Here is a 21,133-nt window from a genome sequence, read left to right on the forward strand (position 1 = left end):
GTCAAAAAAAAATCACAATCAACAAATCTCTGTTAAACTCCTTTCCAAGCTGGGCTGGTCAGGCTTGCAAGAAAGCCTACTGCAGAAGCACGGAGGTCCTGCCACAACTACTTCTCCACGTTGCCTTTCCAGAAAAGCTCACTGACCACCACCGGTAAGGAACAGGGGTGCGACTAAATATAATTAGCAACTGTCTCTGCTGAATGTCACTTGGACACACTTTCTCTCCTATTGCCTGAAGAAAAATGTTTTCCAGGATACAGAAAAGCCTGAAGATGCTTTTCCTTTTCCTTGTTCACATCCTTAAAAAAACACCATGACAATGCACTGACACCTAACTATATCAATTACTTTAAAAAAAATGCCCTTAATCAGTTTCAGCAACAGAACAGGTTTTCAAGAAGCCACTAGTGTATTAACCAACAAACTCAGAAATGTATATTAGCTAAAAACATTAGTCTCTAAGGGAATATGAAAGCAAATTTCCGTCTGCTCTGGTATGTCATCATCCCACTTCTTTGTGATATTTCAGAGACCTGACCAATCAGCCAGTTCACACCGAGTCCCTGTGTGCATATGCTCGTGCTGAACACAGAGCATACATACCCCAGATCCATGCTGCCTGTTTGAAAATGAAGACCAATGAGAGGACTAAGGGTACTCTAACAGAAGAATGAAATCTGAAGAGAAGTGTGAATCAGACCCAGAGATGACTACAATTCTCAGGGTTTTACTAATCCTGCTAACACACCCAGTTGGATTCATTAGCACTGGCAGGATCAAATCCCACAGGGCAGCTTGATGTGATACAAAGGGAATACAAGCAGATGGAACGTGTAATTGCTACACTGAACTTTAATCCAACCAGATGGTTCAGCAAGGAATTGCTTTTGTGAAAAGCGCAGGTATATCAGATATGGCTCATTCTATTTGATGAGCCTCAAATGCTGTACGAAAAATTGTGCAGGACCCCATGAATGAAGCTGCACTGACTTTGCAAGGGCTTACCAAAGGCTTCTCACACCGTTCTAAGAGTAGATCCTCTTTTTAAACTTACATATCCAACAATCTCTTGTGCTCAGGCCAAAAAGAATCAGTTTCTTGTTACTGTACCTAAATGGATAACAGGGACTGGAGAAACGAAGCAAACGCTGCCAAGGGCGGTATTCTGTGTGGGAGGAAACTCACTGGTTCCCTGACAGCAGACATCCTGAATGCTTGCGGAGCCTTTGGACGTATGGCATTCAGAGCCTGCAGTGTGTAGGCAGCTCTGAAAAGTGACATTTCTAGGATTCACAAAATATATATACACAATCACATTTGAAATGTTGAAAACGCTCCACTGTTTCCCAAAACACAAACAAAATCTTCATTTATGTTAGCAGGACAAATGTAAGTGCACAGAAGGAGGAAAACCTATTCCTTCGGGTGGGAGCCAATATCCCTGAGGACCTCTGCTGATCTGTCAAGATTTTAGGGTTTGAATTCATGTCAACACATGCTGCCAAACCAAAGGAGAATAAATGATATTGATGACACCGCTGCTCTAAGGCCAAGTTTCATTAAGAAAACTATCACAAAAAAATAAATAAAGCTGGGCACTGAAAATAACAGCGTTATCAACATGGACACAACATACCAGTGCTCTGTTATGTAAGCAAAATGAACAATCTTCCCCCAGATGAGAGATCAAATCACATTGCAAAGAAAATACTCCCTACTGTCATTTTCTGAGCAGGCAGAAAATATTTGTAGAACAGATTGATCATTACATGCTGCAATGATTTTTTTTTACATCATTTTTCTTTCCCAGGGATACAACTTCAACTGTAAACCAACAGAATGCTGCTGCCCTCTAGCGCTAATCCTGAGACAGTTCCATACCTTTAACCAGCTCCTGGGATTAAAGCATGAGATTAAGGGTATATACCACCTAAAAATGTGGGTATTTTCTGTGTTCTGCAATACACAAACAATATATTTTTCAATGCTTTCATGCTAACGTTTAGACAGAAAAGAGATTCAACATTCCATTTTAAAAGTAATTTGGATGTTACTGCTTATGATGTGCTGAGAACTATGTGAACAAAGAGGAACATATCCCAAAGCTCACCAGGACTATGGGTTGTCTGTAAATCTCCCAACAGAGTTAGCTAAAGATACTGAAACTACTGCGCTGAAAAATCATCGCTGACAATTGAAAGCACGGGTTTTTGTTCAGTTTGTGGTAGCTACAAAAAAAATACGAGTACTTGGCTGTGCCACGAGGTGGCAGTAAGACTAAAGTGAACAGAATCCATCTGCCTCTAACTTGTCACCATCACATTTGTCAAAATAACAACGACAGCTTTTTTGGAATGTACAACAAGGCTACTCACGTTAATGCCAAAGTCTGGGGATGTTGAGCTCCAGATAGCACCAATACTTGCAGCAGCCAGCATTGCTTCTACTGCATGAATGCTATTTGGTAAGTAACCTGTGGCAGAATTTGAATGGTTAAAGATGGAAGAAAACTAGAAACTATCAAAGCTTACAGAAAATATAATCTATACAATAGCCAGTTTACACAGATTAAAAAAAATGAGAATTGCATGCTGAAGCATCCTTTAACTCCACAAGTTTGTCACTGTCATACTGCCCTCCTTCAAAGTCTAATCAGTGACACAATGAATTATACAGAATTCCATTTATAAAAAGTTGTATCAGATTTTATACCTACAGACTTACTCCTAATTTACAAAGGTTTCTGCTTAATTATTGAGACTTTCAGGATAAGAGGCTGGCACACTGAAGAGAGGAACTGGCAGGCTGAATAGGCTACGTGGAGACTAAGGGCACATGCAGGGCAGTGCATTGAAAGGTAGCCATTAGGAAAAACAAACATCTGGGAGAAAAGAGTACGAATACTCAGCAGCACTTAGAAAGGCAGGGATCTCAGAATAAAACAAATTCAGCTAACTGTTGATCTTGTAAGGTTCTCTTATGCAACCAGGTCACATCAGAGATGTCTCTCGCATTCCTTCAATGCTTTCTGTACTGAGCTATTTACGTCACCTGTAGAAAGATAAACGTTTCCTTGCTTTCTTGGCAGAAATGACAAAGAACACCCTAAACAGATCAGGTGACTTTTACACCTGGCTTCATTCTAATTTTACTCAGCATATGACTCAATACGCACAGAGCATCTGAAAGCAATAGTCTTTGCATGAACAGACATATGAAGCAGGAGGGTGGGCAGAGTTCTTCAAGTTTTTGCTTTACATTTGAAGCCTGTTTAGGTTCAAAAGCACAGATTCAGCTTTCCATGGCTAAACTTTGTCTGGTATACACTGCCAGAATCTTGAACACAAACGAGCAAAACCAGTGTCTCAGCTGATAAGGAGGGAACACGGTAGGACAAGCCCTTGAACATTCCTATACAAACGTGGCTCTTCAGATTTATCATCAGCTTGCAGCAAGTTTTCAACGTTGAAATTCACTTTATCAAGGCACACAGACAAAATGGAAGTCAAGTTAGTTAGATTTTCAGTGGGCTCAATTTGAGCAGCTCTCCAGAAAGCCCGCTACATGACTGAGATTGACTCTCAACTTAGCAGAATCCAACCCACAAATAACTTGCAACTGAAATTCATAAACTACCGTAAAACAGATCAAAGATCTGGAGTTTCAGATAATCCTCTTTAAGCAACTGAAAGATGTCAGAGTACTTTGAACAGGCCTAATTATTTAGACAACTAATTAGAATTTAGTGTTTGAAAGCAAGCTTAAATGGCCTTAAAATGCTTCTTAAGCCATTTTACAAAACTGGTGCACACTGGCAGATCTTGGACTTCAGCGCAAGTTACAGGTGCTGCAGAAGTATCTACCAGGCAGCAAAAACTCACTGGCACTTGGTCCTCCTCCAACGGAAGATATTTACAGAAGTACTTTTCAGGACAGGAACTAAGATCATAGATTTTAATAGCAGTTTGTTATGTTTTAACTTTATCAAGTAAGAAGGTACTGAGCTATATTTTTGCCAGTTCATCTACACAGCTTGAAAGTCTATCCTTTTTCAACTTTGTAAAAAGTAGATTTCAAAAGCATAATTTTTTTTCTTCATCATGATTCAAAATCAGTATAATCAGTTTTTGAAACCAGCTTGACAATTTCAGGTGTGCTTTTGGGAGTAGCAACTTTGAAAATAGTGTTACAGTGCATGCGCAACAGTTTCTTTAAAAATCACAACTGAATAAAAAATAAAAATACCATGTTAAGATGTAAATTACTCCTGAGCTGCATAGTTTGTGGGGTTTTGTTCAGTAAAGTTCTTAAGTACATAAAGTGCAGCAAAGCCTCTACCCCATAAAGGCATGTTTATTTTGCTATTTCTTCCCTACTGTCAAGGTTTACAACACAAAGTATTACAGTACCGCAAAATTTGATTATTTTTATTTTTTATGTTTTTTTTTAAAGAGAAGTCTTCTTCCCAGAACAATAATTTGAAGTGTATGAAGCAGCCTAAACTGTGGTCGTGTGTGATGGCAACTGTTCTTTTTTAACTGATGCCAATTAATTCCAATGAGCATTTCTTGGAGAGGGTTATCAGCAGGCCAGACAACAATGAAAACTAAAAGATGTCTCTCCAAGCTTCAGAGCTGGTTGATTACCTTGGTAGAGTTTACAACATCTCTTATATGCAAGTTCTCTTCACTCTTCCTACAAAAGCCCTCAGAGCAAGTACAGAAGTCTGCTTATTACTGAGAACTGACAATTAAATCATTATTTCCACTTGTCAGTTGGCTTAGAAGTGGCATTTGAGCATATCAGCCAAAACTGCCAAAAGGTATGAAGCACATAAGGCAACTTACTCTGCATTTCTACACCTTTATCTGATCACTGCAGGCATACAACCTGCTCATCAGGATTTTCACCTACTTGTCACAATGCCCAACACCACGTAGCACAAATAAAAATGTAGTTGTTCTGGAATGACATCCATAAAAACAAATGAAAAAACTTTCATGAGAAAAGCTGTGACAAAATCTCTAAGCAGTACAAGTGATATCTTACCAACACTGTATACATTTATTTTTTTAAGAAGCACTTAGAGCCTGATCTGTTCTGGACAGCATCTGCTGTCAGTTGCAACTTATTTGATCTAGCATATGCTGAAATTAAATTTACATGCTCATTTACACTACAGTACTCAAAATAGGTGAAAACTGTAGTCTAAAAATTCCTGGTGTAGTCATGTTGCCAAGAGTCTCAATTTCCTCAAAGTGCTCAGAACACACGCCCTGAAAGCACCTAGTGCCTCGAACCACAACATGCACTCAAAGGCAGAGGCATCCAACCACTTCTAGTTATCTGAAGAAAACTTTGACCCTGCATCAAAGATTTAGCTCAAGCCTTGACAGAATGCATCCAGACAAATGGAAGTAGAGACTTGTAACTGAAATACCTTCTCCATGGTCCATACTATTCATCTAGCTCTCAAACATAAGACACAATTCAAAGACCAGACTTCCAGCTTCCCTTTCTGATGTCAATGCAAGATTTCATACTGAGAGGATTTTAAAATGGCCATCCTACCCAGCATTGCTGTGGCCTGACACTATTAGTAACACGCTAATCTTCTTACAAAACTAGCTTTAAAACCCACGCAAGCAAGCAGGGCTAATACAGTTACTATAGATAAAATACCAGCTTTAAACAATGTAATTCATTGACATTTTGTTGGGGATTTTGCATGTGAACACATGGGGAAGATTAGTTTGTTTCACAGCTGACTTGTAATTGAATGGCTGTAAAAGCTGGTTACAGGGCAACAGAAGCAACAGATCTGGAGACTAAAACCACAGGTACTCCCAGTTTTACTTTATTCTTGCTGTAGTCCTTCTAATTTGCCAAACAGGTGGCCAGGGGGAGACCACCAGTACTTCACATTTGGATTTCTGTAGCTTGGATTAGGTATTTTATCTGTCTCTTCAACTGTTCAAGCATCCCTGACAGCATTACAAGATATCTTTAGAAGAGATGTTTCACTACACATCTGCTTCAGTTATGTTTACTATTAAGTGCCACCTCCTCAGTGATGGAAATGGAGAATTAGGAAGAAATCAAGCTGAAAAAAGTGCTGACATTGCTGCCTGTCCACCCACATTCACCCACCTCCAACTTTAACATACTATTACTGGTATGATGCAACCACAAGCTGCACTGAACAAACTAGGGGATATGTTAAGTACAGTTAAACTTAGAGGCGTTAAAGAACAGAAATTAAATTCACAAGAAAACATAGTGCTAATGGTCTTGTTTATAACTCTAACAACTCCAGATTTTAAGTGATTTTAAGAGAAAGTGGCAACAAAGGGCATCAGAACCTGGCAGGCTGACTAGGTATTACACAACTAAAACAAAAATAGTCAAAATATCTCCCTTCTATTTAAAAGACGACTTTTCAGAAGTAAAAGCACGCCCTGCATTACACTGCTATAAGCTATGTGAAGAATCACCCTTCCTTCTGCCATCTGCTAAGAGCTTTGGAACAAATTAGGTCCCAGTAGATTTTGGCAAGCTTTGGAGAGCCTCATCTTCGGTACCACAAGCGGGTGTATGACTCAAGCTTTCCCACCCAACACTTAACGTCTCTCCCCCATGTCAATACGGGATTTGGAGAACAGCCGGCAGCTTCAACCTCCCACTGTGATGTCACATTTCAGCTCTTCCAAGGACTGCCAATATCCTCTGGCATAGGAGAGAGATCTATGAAAGAAGTTGAGACCCAATTTAAATATATGTCTGTGTGTACATAGCTGGATTGCTATACAAAATCTCCTGATTTCTTTCAGATGGAAGCTCTCCCTAGATATGGGCTGCTGCCCAAGGCAACGCAATCTGTCAGGGTCAGGAGTCTTGGGCACCAGGGGAGGGGAAGGGGAACTGTGCAACAGCTCAAATGTTGGGAGCTGGTACAGGTTCATCTGACCGGGGATTACAAGGAGAGTCTCTCAGCAGCCAGAGTAAGACGGCAGAGCAAGCAAAAAAAAAAACAGAATGCAAGAAACTGCCCATGGTTCATATAAAATTAAGGTATTTTAATAAAAACATCATTCCTTAGATACTGTAACATCTTTGAAACTCTTCCTAATACCCATTCTTTAGGAAGAAGTCTGATGGTAGTTTACATCAAAATCTTGTAGTTACAATCACTTTGACCCCAAGAGCTAGACAGAAGCAGCACACCCTCTACAAGTGAATGAATCCTCCCCTTTCTATTCATTTTAAGTTGTCAGGAAGAGTAATTTAAAAGAACTTTTATGACAGTATAGCACTTGTGAAAGATGAGCTTTCTATAGTAACTCAAACGTGTTAATAGATCACAAAGCTTAAAAAATGAAGCAGTCAGGCTACATCACAAAACTTAAATTTTTGTTATTTTTTCCAATCTGTTTGCTGCTTGTTGTTTTAACAGCAGCAATGTCACTAGATAGCCAGAGACTGCGTTTTGTGCCTGCTCAGAAAATCACTGAACATCAGGCTTCCCACTGGAGTCACACACATTTTCTCTTGTGAGAACAGGATGCTGAAGTGCACAGTTAAATCCTGCCCTTTATGTGCAAGGAAGCACTGACATTAACAATGAATTGTCAGCAGAAATTTGGATTGCTACCTCCTGCAGGTAGTCTGTTAATTTAGTTTTAATTTAATTAAGAGGTGAGCCAGCTGCCAAAACAAACAAGATTCAAGCATCAGCCAGCCTCCAGTTGTGCTAAGCAAAAATGCTCATTAACTAAAAGGAGTTATTAAAGTTATGATGACATTATTAGCATGGTTATCACTATTGGCTACAACTACATTTCAACAGCACATTCTCTTCTCCAGCTACAAAGCACATTTCTCCTCTATATTATACACTAAGGGCTACTCACGAAACAAGCACAAAATACCACCACCATTATTTTTGCCTTCTTTTCCCAACTGTAGCATTTCTAACTGGCTTTGATAAGAAGAGTTCTGGCAGTTAATCAGGTTGTGAACAGAACTTTAATTTGCAAACACAATCTGATGTAGAAAAAACTCTTTAACCTTAATCCAGAACAAATGTTCCCATTTAGTGGGCCTTCACCTGATCATACTTAAATATTAATATCAGTCCCACTACCCTAGGGACCAGTATTTTCCTCCCAGAGATTAAAATCTCCTACACAAAACCAGTAGTTACTCTTCTGCATTGCTCCACCACTTTCTGAGTATATTGTCATGTTATAGCAATTGAAACTGGTACATAGCCTCCTTCTTGTCACTTATGGATGAGACTTAATCCACTGCGTTAGCATAACCAGCAATATGCGTGGAACAACTGTTTTGAGAACTCATAACTTTTTTTTTTAAAACTTATTTACAAAACAATATAGAGTAGTGTATTAAATCTCCATAAGCAGTCTGCAACATAAAGTACTCTTTTTTACACATCTTGAATAATTTCTTTGCAAAAGTCACAAAAAAAAGGAACACATTCAGTGCTCCATGCAGACAGACTGTGTTTACGGAAAACATTAGAAGTGGTCAACAAAAACCTGACTATGACTTTGACTGGTTTCACGATGTCCAGGTTTCTACTTCTATGAATGATTAGATACTGTTTTGCCAACATTGTTGGGGCAAATTTAAAAAATGCAACCCACTTATCATTTGATGTACACAGCAGAGGACATTGTAAGCAACACCATACATTTAAGTTCTAAATACCCAAACTTTGTGGAGCGTAAGTCGTCCTATTCGTTATTTTGGTTTCAGACAGAGGCTGTTGCTCCTCAAGAAGTTATCAGGGTGAACGCGATAGTGTTAAGATTGAAAATGGAAACAAAAGTAAAGCATCAACTTACTCTTCATTCAGGCAAACCTTTCTTACTTGGCTGGATGGTTCATACTACATTAACGATTTGGTTCTAATTCTGTGTAAAAAAGGCAAGCCCCTAGTTGTGATAATTAAATTCTGCAGTTACCAGTTCAGCAGAATACTCATACCACATACATGTAGCATGAGATCTCTTGAGTATATTTTACATCCCCATTTGCGGGTCATATTTATGTGTGCAGTAAAAAATAATAATGCATACCCTTCTGATTTTGAAGGCATTGTCTCAAGTTCTGGTTTGTAACTTGCAGAAAAACAAACTAAGCAGTTTCATCACTTTGGGTTTGCACCATATAAGAATTTACACAGACTTAGGATAACTGCCAAGTATTGCTCAAAGAACATGGGGTTCCAGTAGTAAGATGGATAGGCACATCAGCACAACTATCAGGTAGGCGTCAGGGAACTTCAAGGATACTGCAGTTTGGACTTGCACCACACTGACAAAATTACAGAGAGTATGTTACAGAGCATGGGAAACGCAGATACAGAACAGATCAACTGCAAGATCATAAGCAGCAATTCAGAACAAATGGACTGAAGCCAACTTGAGTAACTCCTATGCCCGGACTGCATATTGTACAAACTGTTCGTAAGACAAAAAATTGTTTATTTGGAAAAGTCTGCACAACAGTCTTATGACAGGACTAAGACCCTTCAATTACTCCAAAAAATACTGAGTTACTACTGAAAGGATAATACAGCTCTAACTGCTAAGCCTAGCACTGGAATGACTTAAAAAGTCATCGCTCTTCAGCTGTTCACTGCCACCATTCTGCTGGAAGTCACTGCTCCCAAAAGCACTGGTGGCAGAAGGCAGTGTGTAGTCATCAAGAAGTGCTGTTCACAATGCAGCACGTTACCTGGGGCTGTAGGGACAGTAATTGCCAGCTGGCACCAGAACAAACAGCCTGGGACCATAATTTCCAAGATTGCCACAGCGTGAACCTACCCAACCTTGTGAGTCAAAGCTCAGCTAGATGCAAAGTCTCCATCACTTCCACTTCCATGGAGCACTTAGAGCTTCAAAAATGAGTTTTCTTCCATCCCTCTGCAGTGCTTGAGAATGTGCAGGCTAATCCAGGTTCCTTCCTGAAGCGTATTTCATACAAAACTAAAAGGCATAAGAGCCTTTTCTTTAGAATGTTTCTGTGAAGCAGCATTTCATACTCATGTTTTTATAACTCTACTCATTCGCACATTTCAAGAAAATTTTACCTCATCTCCTTTAAAAAAATACTTACCCACAACTCTGTCTCCCACTTTTACTCCCATCTTCCTCATGGCTGCAGCATACAAAGCTACGGATTGTCTCAGTTCTTCAAAAGTAACTTTCAAGATTTCTTCTTTGCCTTCCTCTGCGGAAACAAGATTTATTAAAACAACCAATCAGAAATTCTACACTGCAACCTAGAGTCAGTACAAGTAACTAATTCTGGAAGGAAAACATATGACTTTTAGTATGCTTTTTTTTTTTTTTAAACATCTGTGTTTGCCAACATACCACAAACCAAATAAACTAAACTGGACTCCATGCACCTCTGAGGGATCTGCAGGGTATTTTCATTTTTGTACCGAATGTCAGATGTTACATAAGCTGTTAATAAATCATTCATGAAACAAAATGAGCAAATCAAATGTTATGAAAGGCAAAGTTTGTCATCTTAAAGGCCCTGTACTTCTTCAACTTGACTGCAAAACCAAGCAAAACATTGGGCCCATCCTATTTCCAATATCCAGCATTTCTCATAAAAACACATGTCAAGAACGTAGCCACAAAAATGCACTGCATGCCCTGGTACAGCAGGTCTTTGCAGAACAGCTCCAGTCATTATTTTCCTTAAGCAGGGAACGGTATTTTTACTCTTGCCTTCTTGGACTTCCACCCATGTAAATTTAGACCTACATGAAGCAAGACAGCAGGTGTTGATGGGAAGCAGTACAGAAGTCAATAAAACACGCAGTTCATAAGCTGAGCAGGGCATGTCTATAAATTCTGTGTTCCCCTAGAACAACAGGAAAGAGGACTCTGATTTCACTTTGTGATTAAAGACCCCAGGAGAAAGGAGTCGCAAATAAGAGACTGACAGTGGGAGACAGTACTAAATGAAATTGTTTAGGAAAGTTACGCTTCCATTCCCACGCCATGTTACACTCACAGAGCTCCCACAGAATCATCCCTAGCGATTTCAGGAACCTGACACAGGTTCTCTAAACACCACTCTGACCTAGCAGTGACTGGTTAATGAAAAATACTGACTTAAGAGATCTTAAGAAGATTAAATACAGCAGAAGGCCATGAAAAGAGATGCAGGTATAGGCCTGTTTCCTGCAGGGAAAGAAGTGTGTTCACTACTCAGGCACTGACACAGTATACACCTGTATCAGCTGAATTTCTGTGTGGTATCACCTAAGCACTGAGTCTCCAGTGCAACCCATGACTTCCTAACAGGAAACAAGATCTCCAAGAGACAATGTGATCACTTATCAAACCAAAAAAATTAACTAAGTTGCTAATAATTCCTTCAATAATTTGAATTGCAAGTATTTAACTCCACTTTTTCTCAAATTGCACACTTAACGTTAACAGAAGTCAATCCCGTCATTGCTACATACCCTTAGAGCTGACTTACTGATCGGTGTTTGGCTTTCAGCTATTGCACAAGATGTATTTAAACAACTACGCTGAGGTTTTTCCAATTAAATAATACTTTAGAAGCTTTTCTAATGACCTCAAAATTTGAACGCTCATCACTTCGAAGCCAGCTTTCTGTTAGAAGCCTCATTTCTATCCGACTTCACAGATCAACTCTTATTACATCAAAATCAGGTCATAGATTTTCCTCTCTGATTTTTCATAGATTTTTCTCTCTGATTTGGGAGTTGTTTTTTATATACATGATCAGAGAGATTTCTTTCAATATCTCTAAATAGTAAAACAACTGATAAGATTTTCTTTCAGTGCTAAAATACAGAAGACAGCTCTGCTGTCTTACGTAGCTGTTAAAAACTGCCAGAACAACAGGAATACACATGTAATTCAAGAACTGATCTCCATACCTCAGAAGTCAGAAACTAAGACTTAATACCTGCTCAATCCATCCATGTTTTTGTATAACTTGCTCTGCTAATAAGCTACAAGGCTGTTTTGTTTATTGTTGAGCTATTACAAGGAATCGCCTCTTGGTCACTCTTACAAGGATTAGGCCCAGCAAAAGGGAAACTCAAAATACAAGTCTGTAGGGCAGCGCTCAGACAAACCCGCACAGAGGCTAATCCCATCTAACAGACTAGAATATACATATATATATTTTAAGTTACCAAAGTTAGCAAATTTATGGAAGGGTCTTAAGAATTACGATCTTCATTATGAGGACACCTGGATTTTAGTCACTTACACCTTCTCCAGAATAACAAAAAAAATAAGACTGAACTTCAGCATTCCAGAAAAGTGAAATTCCAGCTCTTCCATGCATGTAACTGTCCTTTGCTTCCTTCGTGTCCTGTCACAACTACAGGTAATTCCTATCTATCTCACATGTACTCCTTAGTATTCCTCAGTATTTCTAAAATAAAAGGCATAGGAAGAGGGTGGGAAGGACAATATCAAGCAGTGCCAAAATCCTCCCAAAGGCACATTAGGCAAGTGTTTATGAAAAACAAGAAATAATAGCTCAAATACTGAGTGATGTTAAACGCAGCATCATCTTCACTACCTTAAGAGAGTTAAGCACATTCTCAGAAGAAAACTTCATTTACTTTGCCAAGGACTTTTCAGAACTATTTATGTTCCCAGAGTACATTTTCCCGATTTTTTTTTTTGAGGAGCTGTATCACTCATTCTGCAGAGATGCCAGCTTTATTTTCTTCTTTTCTCCTCACCCAGGCCAGTTTATTTCAAGGTTTCATAAAAACACGGGCTGTTTTATAAGGCCAGCACCTATGAACTATAAAAAAAATACAAGAAAGCCATTAATTTTTACTCACTTGCTGCATACAGTGCAATCTTGTCATTGTCTTTGTGCTTCAGAAGATTTTCTGCATAGTTCAGACGGCTACCTTTAAACCATTCCGGGACATCTGCAATGCTTTTGGACGTATCAACCACCTGAAGAAAAAACAATACATTGATGGAAAAAACTAGTATCATTTCTTGTTCAGACCGTTCTACAGACATATGCTAATTAATTCCAAGCAAGAACGATTCCTCCCAGTTCGCAGATGGCAAGCAGACACCAGACCTGTTAATAAAGGCCTAGAAATATGACTGATTTGTCAAGCAAAGACATTGTTAGAACAAGGCTGGAAAGAGTTCCTCACTGACAGCTCTACCTTCACACCAGCCTTAAGTACACAAGCAAGCCAAAATACTACATCTACAGCAAGATGTGCACACCACAGGGCATGCTGGGGTCCTGTGCGGGGACATCCAGAGCAGGGACCGAGCTACAGCACGCTGCAGCCTCCCTCTTACAAAAGCCAAAGCATAAGAATATTGAGTTCCCTGTCTCTCCCAGCACGAGTTACTTGGTACAGAGCCCAATATTAGGAACATGGGCAGTGGTAAATGATCCAAATCTACATACGTGGATTGTGTAGTCAAATATAGCTGAAGAAGTTAGAGCTTTTTACTCTCATTCTCCATATATATATTTTTTTTTAAGATGAAGTTGCAATAAGCATTTTGGTACTCCACACCTTCATTCAGAGCACAGAAGCTCTACTAGCCTCTACAACCAACAAGAGTTGTATTACAAATAGAGTACACATTTCTATCATCCCTCATTTGCCATTTTCTAAGAAGTCCCGCAACCCAGTAACCCCATGTTAAGTAATTTCCCATTTAGGAAAAAGGCACATGAAAAATGTGATAAACAGAAGGCCCCAAAATATATTCAAATGAAAAACTCCCCCATCTTGAAATAATTAAGTCTCAAATTTTAAATTATCCGTTAAGTCACAGTTAAGAATATACCTGTAGTAACAGTGATAGGTTAAGCATTATCAACAAAGGTCTTTAAACCCCTTCCCAAGTGTCCCACTATTTAGAAATTATACTGCCCAGCAGCGTATGCATGCATTTTATGATCTTAACATTGCAAAATTATTTTATAAATCGTACATTTGAAAGCTTCTATTCATGCCCTCAGGTTTTATCACACAAACTGCACAGGCATTACAAAAGGTTATTCTGAAAGCCAGATGAAACTCAGTACTTCCCATTCTACCATCAACCCCCCCCCAAAAAAAAAATAACTGTGCTTTGAAGTATGTGGTATATGTGTTATTGAAGGCCATCTTAAAATCGGTTTTTCAAAGTTAAAACTCACATGGAAATACACTACTAAATCATTACAATTGATTTTTCTAAGAAGGGAAGCCTAAGGGGATTTCTTTGCTTGTAGCAATTAGCTAGAGCTGAGTTCTGATATCTAAAATTTATCAACTCGCACTACAGAAATATTTTTACATACCAACATGTATTACATACCACCATGTATTACTGTAATAGTTACAAGGCACTCTTAAAACTGACTCAGTACTGACTGCCTCACTTCAAGCAAAGTTTCCAGGAAGAGGTCTAACACAACGTTAGTCGTCCAGAAGCTCAACATCCCTTCTAAGAGCTCCACCAGCACAGGGTGCTAGACTTGCTCTGATATTTTCTACTGAAATAATACCTACAAATCCTAGTTAAGCCCAGTCTCTGTTGTAGTGGCACTCTGTTATATGAGCAACCTGATGGCTCCCTTAGAGAGGGGTTATCAGCAAGCAACAGGAACTGTCTCCTCTGCAGAAGATCACTCCTAGTTCTAGCAAGGTTATAAAACCCCCAAAGCTCTGCAACAAGCCTTTCATTCAGACTTCATACAGCCCCAGCATAAATGCTCAGTGAGTCTGTGGAAAGGGAAGGATTGCACTCTGCAGTATTGCCAATTACTGTCTGCATTTAATGAGTAAGGTTTTACTCCTACTCACAGCAGCACCGAGGCATACGGGGCCAATTTATGTGGTTAGGCAAACATGGCACAGGAACACAGCTGATACCTGACACCAGGTGCTGCTCCACAACTGCTCTTCACAGCAGCTATTCAGGGACTACTTCCCTGACCTCTGCAGTCAAGAGTAAATACTGTATTAGCAATATCCTCTGCCAACATCTCTTCGGCATTCTCCCCCCCAGAAGTGGTTTGCTTGTTGGGCTATTACCATACATGATCATGCCATAGATTATGCTTACCCTAAACATAGGCTACACCTCTGAGAATAAAGTTGAACATTACCACAAAAAACAATCCTTGCCTTGTACTGTGATATGTGCCATGCTCTGTATGACCTGAAGAGCAAAACAGCATAGCTCATGAAGGCCTCAGAGCAGATATGATTAGAATGCTCACCGCAGCCCCTCCACAGGAATGACAGCTGGCAGGTGCTTCTCGCAGGGAGAAAAACATGCAAGTTTAGACTATTTCTCACTTAAAATCAACAGCTACTTGCAACTTGACATAATGCCAGTGCCGTCATGCCACGACGGCTTTGTTTGGTACAAGTACCTTTGTTTTCAAAGGTGATGTGGATATTAACACCTTCACCAAGTTTAAATAAAACACTGGCTGTCTGTATTACATATACAAAGTTTTATTGTTATTCCAAGAATGACTTGTGAAAGTAGAGAATGTTTCACCTGCTAAGAAGAAAAGAATCAATTTTGGTTCATAAAAAACCTTTATTCTCCTCAAAGCAAAATGCTAACTTCCACTGAGCAGCAGGGATCAAGTAGTACAACCAATTACACTTCTCAGCTTTTTGCTACCACAGGACAGCTCAGTTACTGTGACCGGCACCTCCTGATATCCACCAGAAATGGATCAATAGTCAGGATTAACAGCAAGTCACTTCAAGGTCTGACTCTAGCTTAGAGCCTCGAAGCAGAGTCTTCTATGCTCACGCTGAAGGAAAGGCAGAGACATTCACCAAGTCCCATGTACACTGAGCCAAGTGCATTTGTCTGCAGCACCAGTCTACAACGACTTCGCCTCTCCCTGTTTTAAGATTCCACACCACAGCAAGGCCCTTCTCGCGAGCTCCCAGGCCACTGCGTGCTTATCCCACACGGAATCTAGTTAAAACACTACTAGGCATCCGTCTTCTTGCTTCTCATCCTCAGGAAACATTCACTTTTCAGCTACCACCACCCGTTCCACCTTCCCTTCCAGTTTGTCAGCCACTGGCAGTGTCTGGAGGGCCAGGCTTCCAGAAATGCCAATCCTGTAAAGGCAAGTGAATAAGCATTACTGTTCGGTTTGCTCAGTACAAAGGCAGAAAAATAGTTCCTCCGAACTGCTTGCTCAGGATAATTTAGAGTCATGTCCAAATCTGGAAAAAAAATAGGCTTGCTAACAGCACAGAATATGGAGCGAAGGAAGATGGGGCAAGCAAGCAAAATCTAGCCAGGCTGCAGTTGAGATGAACTACTGTTTACAGAAAAGTCACTAAAAGGACTAGGAGAGTGTTTACCATCTTCAGGCTACACTTCAGTTTTTAGAAAGGCTAGTTTTTACGTTCTTGCCGAATTCACTCTAAGGACCAGATCACATGAAGACACCTGAGCATGCAGTTCTGGGAAGAACCACCTGGGCTATCACATCATGCAGGACAAAAGCTTGCATGACAGGAAGAGGCAAAGAATCTTACCAGTTTCCTCTGCAGAACTGCTAGCACTCCACATGTTTTCAGAACAGATAGCCTCCAAGGTTTAAGAACCAAGTCCAGTCCCTTCTCTACCAAGTCCATGGAGGTTCTTCTGCATCAAGCTTTTGAAGTGATGAGTAAATCCTTGCCTTCCTCAGATGAAGAACTACAGGCTGTTGATATCCTATGCCAGGACTGTACAAGGATTCCAGCTTCATCTTCCACTTGCAGGAGGAAGTCACTTTTGTCTCACAGCAACACTGTGGCAAGGTCTGGTATTCCATCTGCGACTGTGTTCAACCACTACCATTCCCTCAGAGATATTTCAAGCCAACATCTGACTGCAGAACCAGTTTCGCAAAACTGGTGGGGTACAGGTGTGTTACCAGGTAGGCTGACTCAGGGAACATATGCGTGAGCTTGGGTGCACGCCACCATTTCATGATATGCTATCAGCATAACCCTAAAGCAGAAGGCAGTATAGTAGTAGACTCCTCAATCAGCCAGGACTTCCATGGTATTTGAAGGCACATGAACAAGGAAACTACAGTAAAATTGTGCGGGACAATAAAACATCAGGATTTCACCGTAGGGAAATTTATCAGCAGCAAGACAATCTACTACACAAGGAAGTTCAGGGCTACACACTCGATAGATTCTTCATATTACCGGCCAAAGTGTTCATTCAGCAGGTTCCAGCAACAGTTCAGAAGATTAACTGTAAGACCAGCTATCACCCCTTTGTGTTATACTTGACGAGTTAAGGTAACAGCAACTCACCTCATCGTACAGACGAGAACACACGATGTTACTGTACTTCCAGAATTCCGCCCAGAAGTCTGAGAAGGATTCCACCGACCACTGGTATAAGTCATTGTAGTTGGCTAAAAGTAATAGATTTCTGTTAGCATTATGCAGAGAATTGCAGGAACATAGACAAACTACAGTTAGAGATGCCCTGGACCAAGAAAAATTGTGGCTAAAAATTAGTAAGGTAAGATGGGGTTAGTCACTTCCCTTTGTGATAGCTTCTCTCTGCTAGGCAGCTAAACTCCACTACGACCGCCTTCTCACTCCCCCTCCTCAAAAGAGCAAAAGGAAAAAATATAGTGGAAAAGGGCTCAAGGGTCAAGATAAGAACAGGGAGATCACTACCAGTTACCGTCACAGGCAAAACAGATTCAACATAGGGAAATTAATATGATACATTGCCGATAACAGACAAGAGCAATGAGAAGCTAAAAGAAAACCAACTAAAACCACCTTCCCCTCATCCACCCTCTTCTACCTCCTCGCCCAAAGCAGCTCAGGGGAGCAGGGAACAGGGGCTGCTCCCCTCCCCGTGCTCTCCCCAGCATCGCTCCCGGCTCGGCTCTGCCCGGCGTTGGGTCCCTTTGGAGCCCGTGCCTGGCCTGGGGCAGCTGCTGGGCTCTGCTCAGGGGCACCCCTGCAGCCCCCTCGCTACCAGATCCTTGCTGCAGATCCCAACGCAGTGCTCAAGGCAAGTGACTACAGCATCACCAGGAAGCCTGCCTGGACACTTGAACAGATGGCCTCATTTCACCCGCCTGCTTCACAAGCCATCTGCACCAAAGAGGTGGGGACCTTTCCTAAGAGCTCAGTGCTGCATCCACCACCCTCGGTGAGGGTGTAGATCCGGGCAGCAGGACAGAGTCCTGCTCACTGACACCTCTGATCCCTGTCCTGGCATCAATGTGGTGGCTCCATACAGCAGGAGAAAATGCAAGCAACGTTGGCTGCACGGTTCTTGTCCAGGAAAAAGACCTCAGATGGTGTGGTGTCAGATTAGATACACTAACAGCACTATTACGAAGCAAGAAAGCATTATTCCTCAAGAAATAAGGGGTCTGACAGATCTAATTTTACCCTTTCATACTAAAGTATGATATCTCATGTGAGACAAAACAAGATGTTTACTAGCTACGTGTTACAACCATGAGGTGGCATTACAAGCAGGACAACGAGCAGTTAAAGTTTTACATGACAGACAGATGAAGTAACCTGAGGAATGCATACCTCCAAAAAAAAAATCACAATTCAAGCTGGAATTCAGAATCAGTATCCAAAACACTGAAATTTTGTCTGGAAAGCACTGCAGGTGCTGAAAGGTATAAATAACTAAGGCAGATTCCTCATTACTGTCTTAAATGGCTTGCAAATGTCATGTCCATGCTGCCTGAAGTTGTGCCAACTGCCAAATTAGCTATGAGTATCTGCCACCAGTGACAGTAGTAGCAGTAGTAACAGTTTCCTGCTCTGCCAACTGTTTGATGCTTTCAGCTAAACCAGCTGAAGTCATTTTCTCCAATTATCTTGGGCTTGTCATCCTGTTATCCACCTGATTGCTTCAGAAGTCATCTTTGTCTCCTTCCCACAAGCACACTTCCTGCTTTTTTTAAAACATTCAGACCATCCCTATGCCATTATTGACACTCAGGCACTACTGCTGTTCCCCTACCCAGTCTGTCCCTTCTGCACCTTACTCCACTCAATCTTTTCCATCAATGTCAGATTTCTCCCCAGAAACTGACGTCGCAGGAGTTCAGGCTTGACATGGAAGCAAAAGCTCCTCCAGAACTCAATTTTTACCTACATATTGCCTCCATCTCAGCCTCCTTACATCCTGTTGTGTTTTTTTTCCAAACACTCCACCCAAGTTACTCTTCATTATTCTATACACTGCGCATGAGCTGATGTGGGGACAAACTTTGCCAAAGGAAACTAATCTCTCATCTCCTCCTTCAAAAGGAAGTTATAAAGCATGCTCCAAAACCATAAGTGCTACAAGCTACAGCCACCTCTGATGTGGTTTCTTACACAAACAGCTTGTTCTATCTCATCTATAGCTTTTGTCCCCAAGTGAGCTTCAGCATCCAAGTCCTTCAGGGCACAGACCTGTTATTCAGTAATTAAACATTACATCTCGTTGCTACATTTTCAGGCTTAGACAAAGCCATGCTGTTGAAAGGGCTATATTGCCCTTAGCTCTCCTAAGTCCACATCTTGGTGTTACATAAAGAACCCATTCTTAGCTGCTGAATAGCACACAGACCAGCAAACATCGGCTCAGATCTAACGCAAGTTGACAAAGGTTCCTATACGCACAGGAATCCATTTTGAATCGATAGCCACATCAAAATGGAGTGAAGGAAAGAATTCTAGTTGTTTCAGCTCTAAGTGCGTGCAGCCCAACTGAAACTGCATTGGACCATCATCAGCTGTGACACTGCTACTCAAGAAATGGCTTTTCAGACGTAAGCTCCTGCAGCACCAGACACGCTGCCACTACACCAGAATATCTCTGCTTATGTCACGGACATTAATATCGGACAGACAAAAAGTCAGGCCACTTGCCAGAACTGCTCCCTCCGTGCTCATCCTCCAGCAGAGGGAGGATTACCTGAAGGCTCCCCGAGCAGCTCAGTGCACAAGTGCTCAGGTAGAACAGGCAGCATAAAGCAAACTGGTGAGAACCAGAGGGCTTGACCCCAACGCTACCATGCTTCACTGTGTGCCCACGTAACCTGCACCTCCTGATACGCCGCTTCCAGCCAGTGATCACCGAAGAACACCAAGCAATTCGGGATGGGAGACCCCCCTACAGGACTAACCCCCTGCTCAAAGCAGAGCTAAACTCAAAGCTGTCAGATTACTAACTTAAGCCAGAGGACCTATCCGCAGCCATACAGTTATTTCTGGACGAGCATGAAGCACAGCTTGAAGTTGAAGAGCTTAGGCATACGCACGGAAGGAAACCTCCACTCCCATCACCTCACCACACTCCGCTCCCCAGGATGCTCAGGGGTGTCAAACAAAGACACCCCCCCCCAAAAAAAAAAAAAACCAGCGGTGAGCTCCCACACTTCAGCTCCCAGAGCTCCACGTGAAGGCTCCCGGTGACCGCAGCCCCCAAACCCCCTCTCGCCCCGCACGGCCGCTCTCAGGGGAGCCCCACGAGGCCCTCCCCGAGCAGGGCAGCTCACACCGCCGGTGCTGACAGCCCCTGCCGGGCCGCCGGCCAGCAGACAAGGCTGTTTGCCTTCCTTATCGGCTCCCGCCTCCGGGATGCGGCGCCCGAGGCCTCGGCGCGGGGAACCGCAGAGCATCGCGCCCACAGCCTGGACCGCTCGGCCCCCGGCCGCCCTGGGGGCGCCCCCTCCGACCCGGGGGGGGGGTCCCGGGGAAGCGGATCCCGGCCGGAGGCCACTGATCCCGGCCGGGGGCCGCCCACCCAGCCGCCCGCCCGCCGCTCACCCAGGCGGAGCCCGCAGCTGCTGGCCACGGCGGCGCGGAACCGGTCCATGTGCGTGTTGCGCTTGGTGTCGGGCTCCCACATCACCTGCGACTCCATGATCTCGGCCTCCCACGACATGGCGGCGGCGGAAAACGAGCCCAGAAAGGCAGCCGAGCAACCGAGGCCGCCTCCCGCGGGGCCGCGCGGGACCACCCGCACCCAACGCCAGCCCCGGCCGCACTGCGCGGCCCCGGCCCCCGCCGCGGCCTTAAGGGGGCCGTAGC

General features: G+C 42.2%; 1 protein-coding gene across 1 annotated transcript in view; it reads right to left on the bottom strand.

Annotated features, from left to right (window-relative positions):
- The window catches only part of AACS (acetoacetyl-CoA synthetase), a 41,548-nt gene extending 20,415 nt beyond the window's left edge, over positions 1-21,133 (bottom strand). Inside the window, exons 1-5 of the mRNA XM_040577165.1 lie at positions 20,870-21,133; positions 17,375-17,478; positions 12,890-13,010; positions 10,147-10,260; positions 2,379-2,476 (exon numbers count right to left, since the gene is read on the bottom strand). Coding sequence (XP_040433099.1) covers positions 2,379-2,476; positions 10,147-10,260; positions 12,890-13,010; positions 17,375-17,478; positions 20,870-20,987 — 555 coding nt within the window. The 5' untranslated portion in view covers positions 20,988-21,133. The remainder of the gene's footprint in view (positions 1-2,378; positions 2,477-10,146; positions 10,261-12,889; positions 13,011-17,374; positions 17,479-20,869) is intronic.

This window comes from Cygnus olor, chromosome 17 (genome assembly GCF_009769625.2).
Source record: "Cygnus olor isolate bCygOlo1 chromosome 17, bCygOlo1.pri.v2, whole genome shotgun sequence".
Classification (NCBI taxonomy): Eukaryota; Metazoa; Chordata; class Aves; order Anseriformes; family Anatidae; genus Cygnus; species Cygnus olor.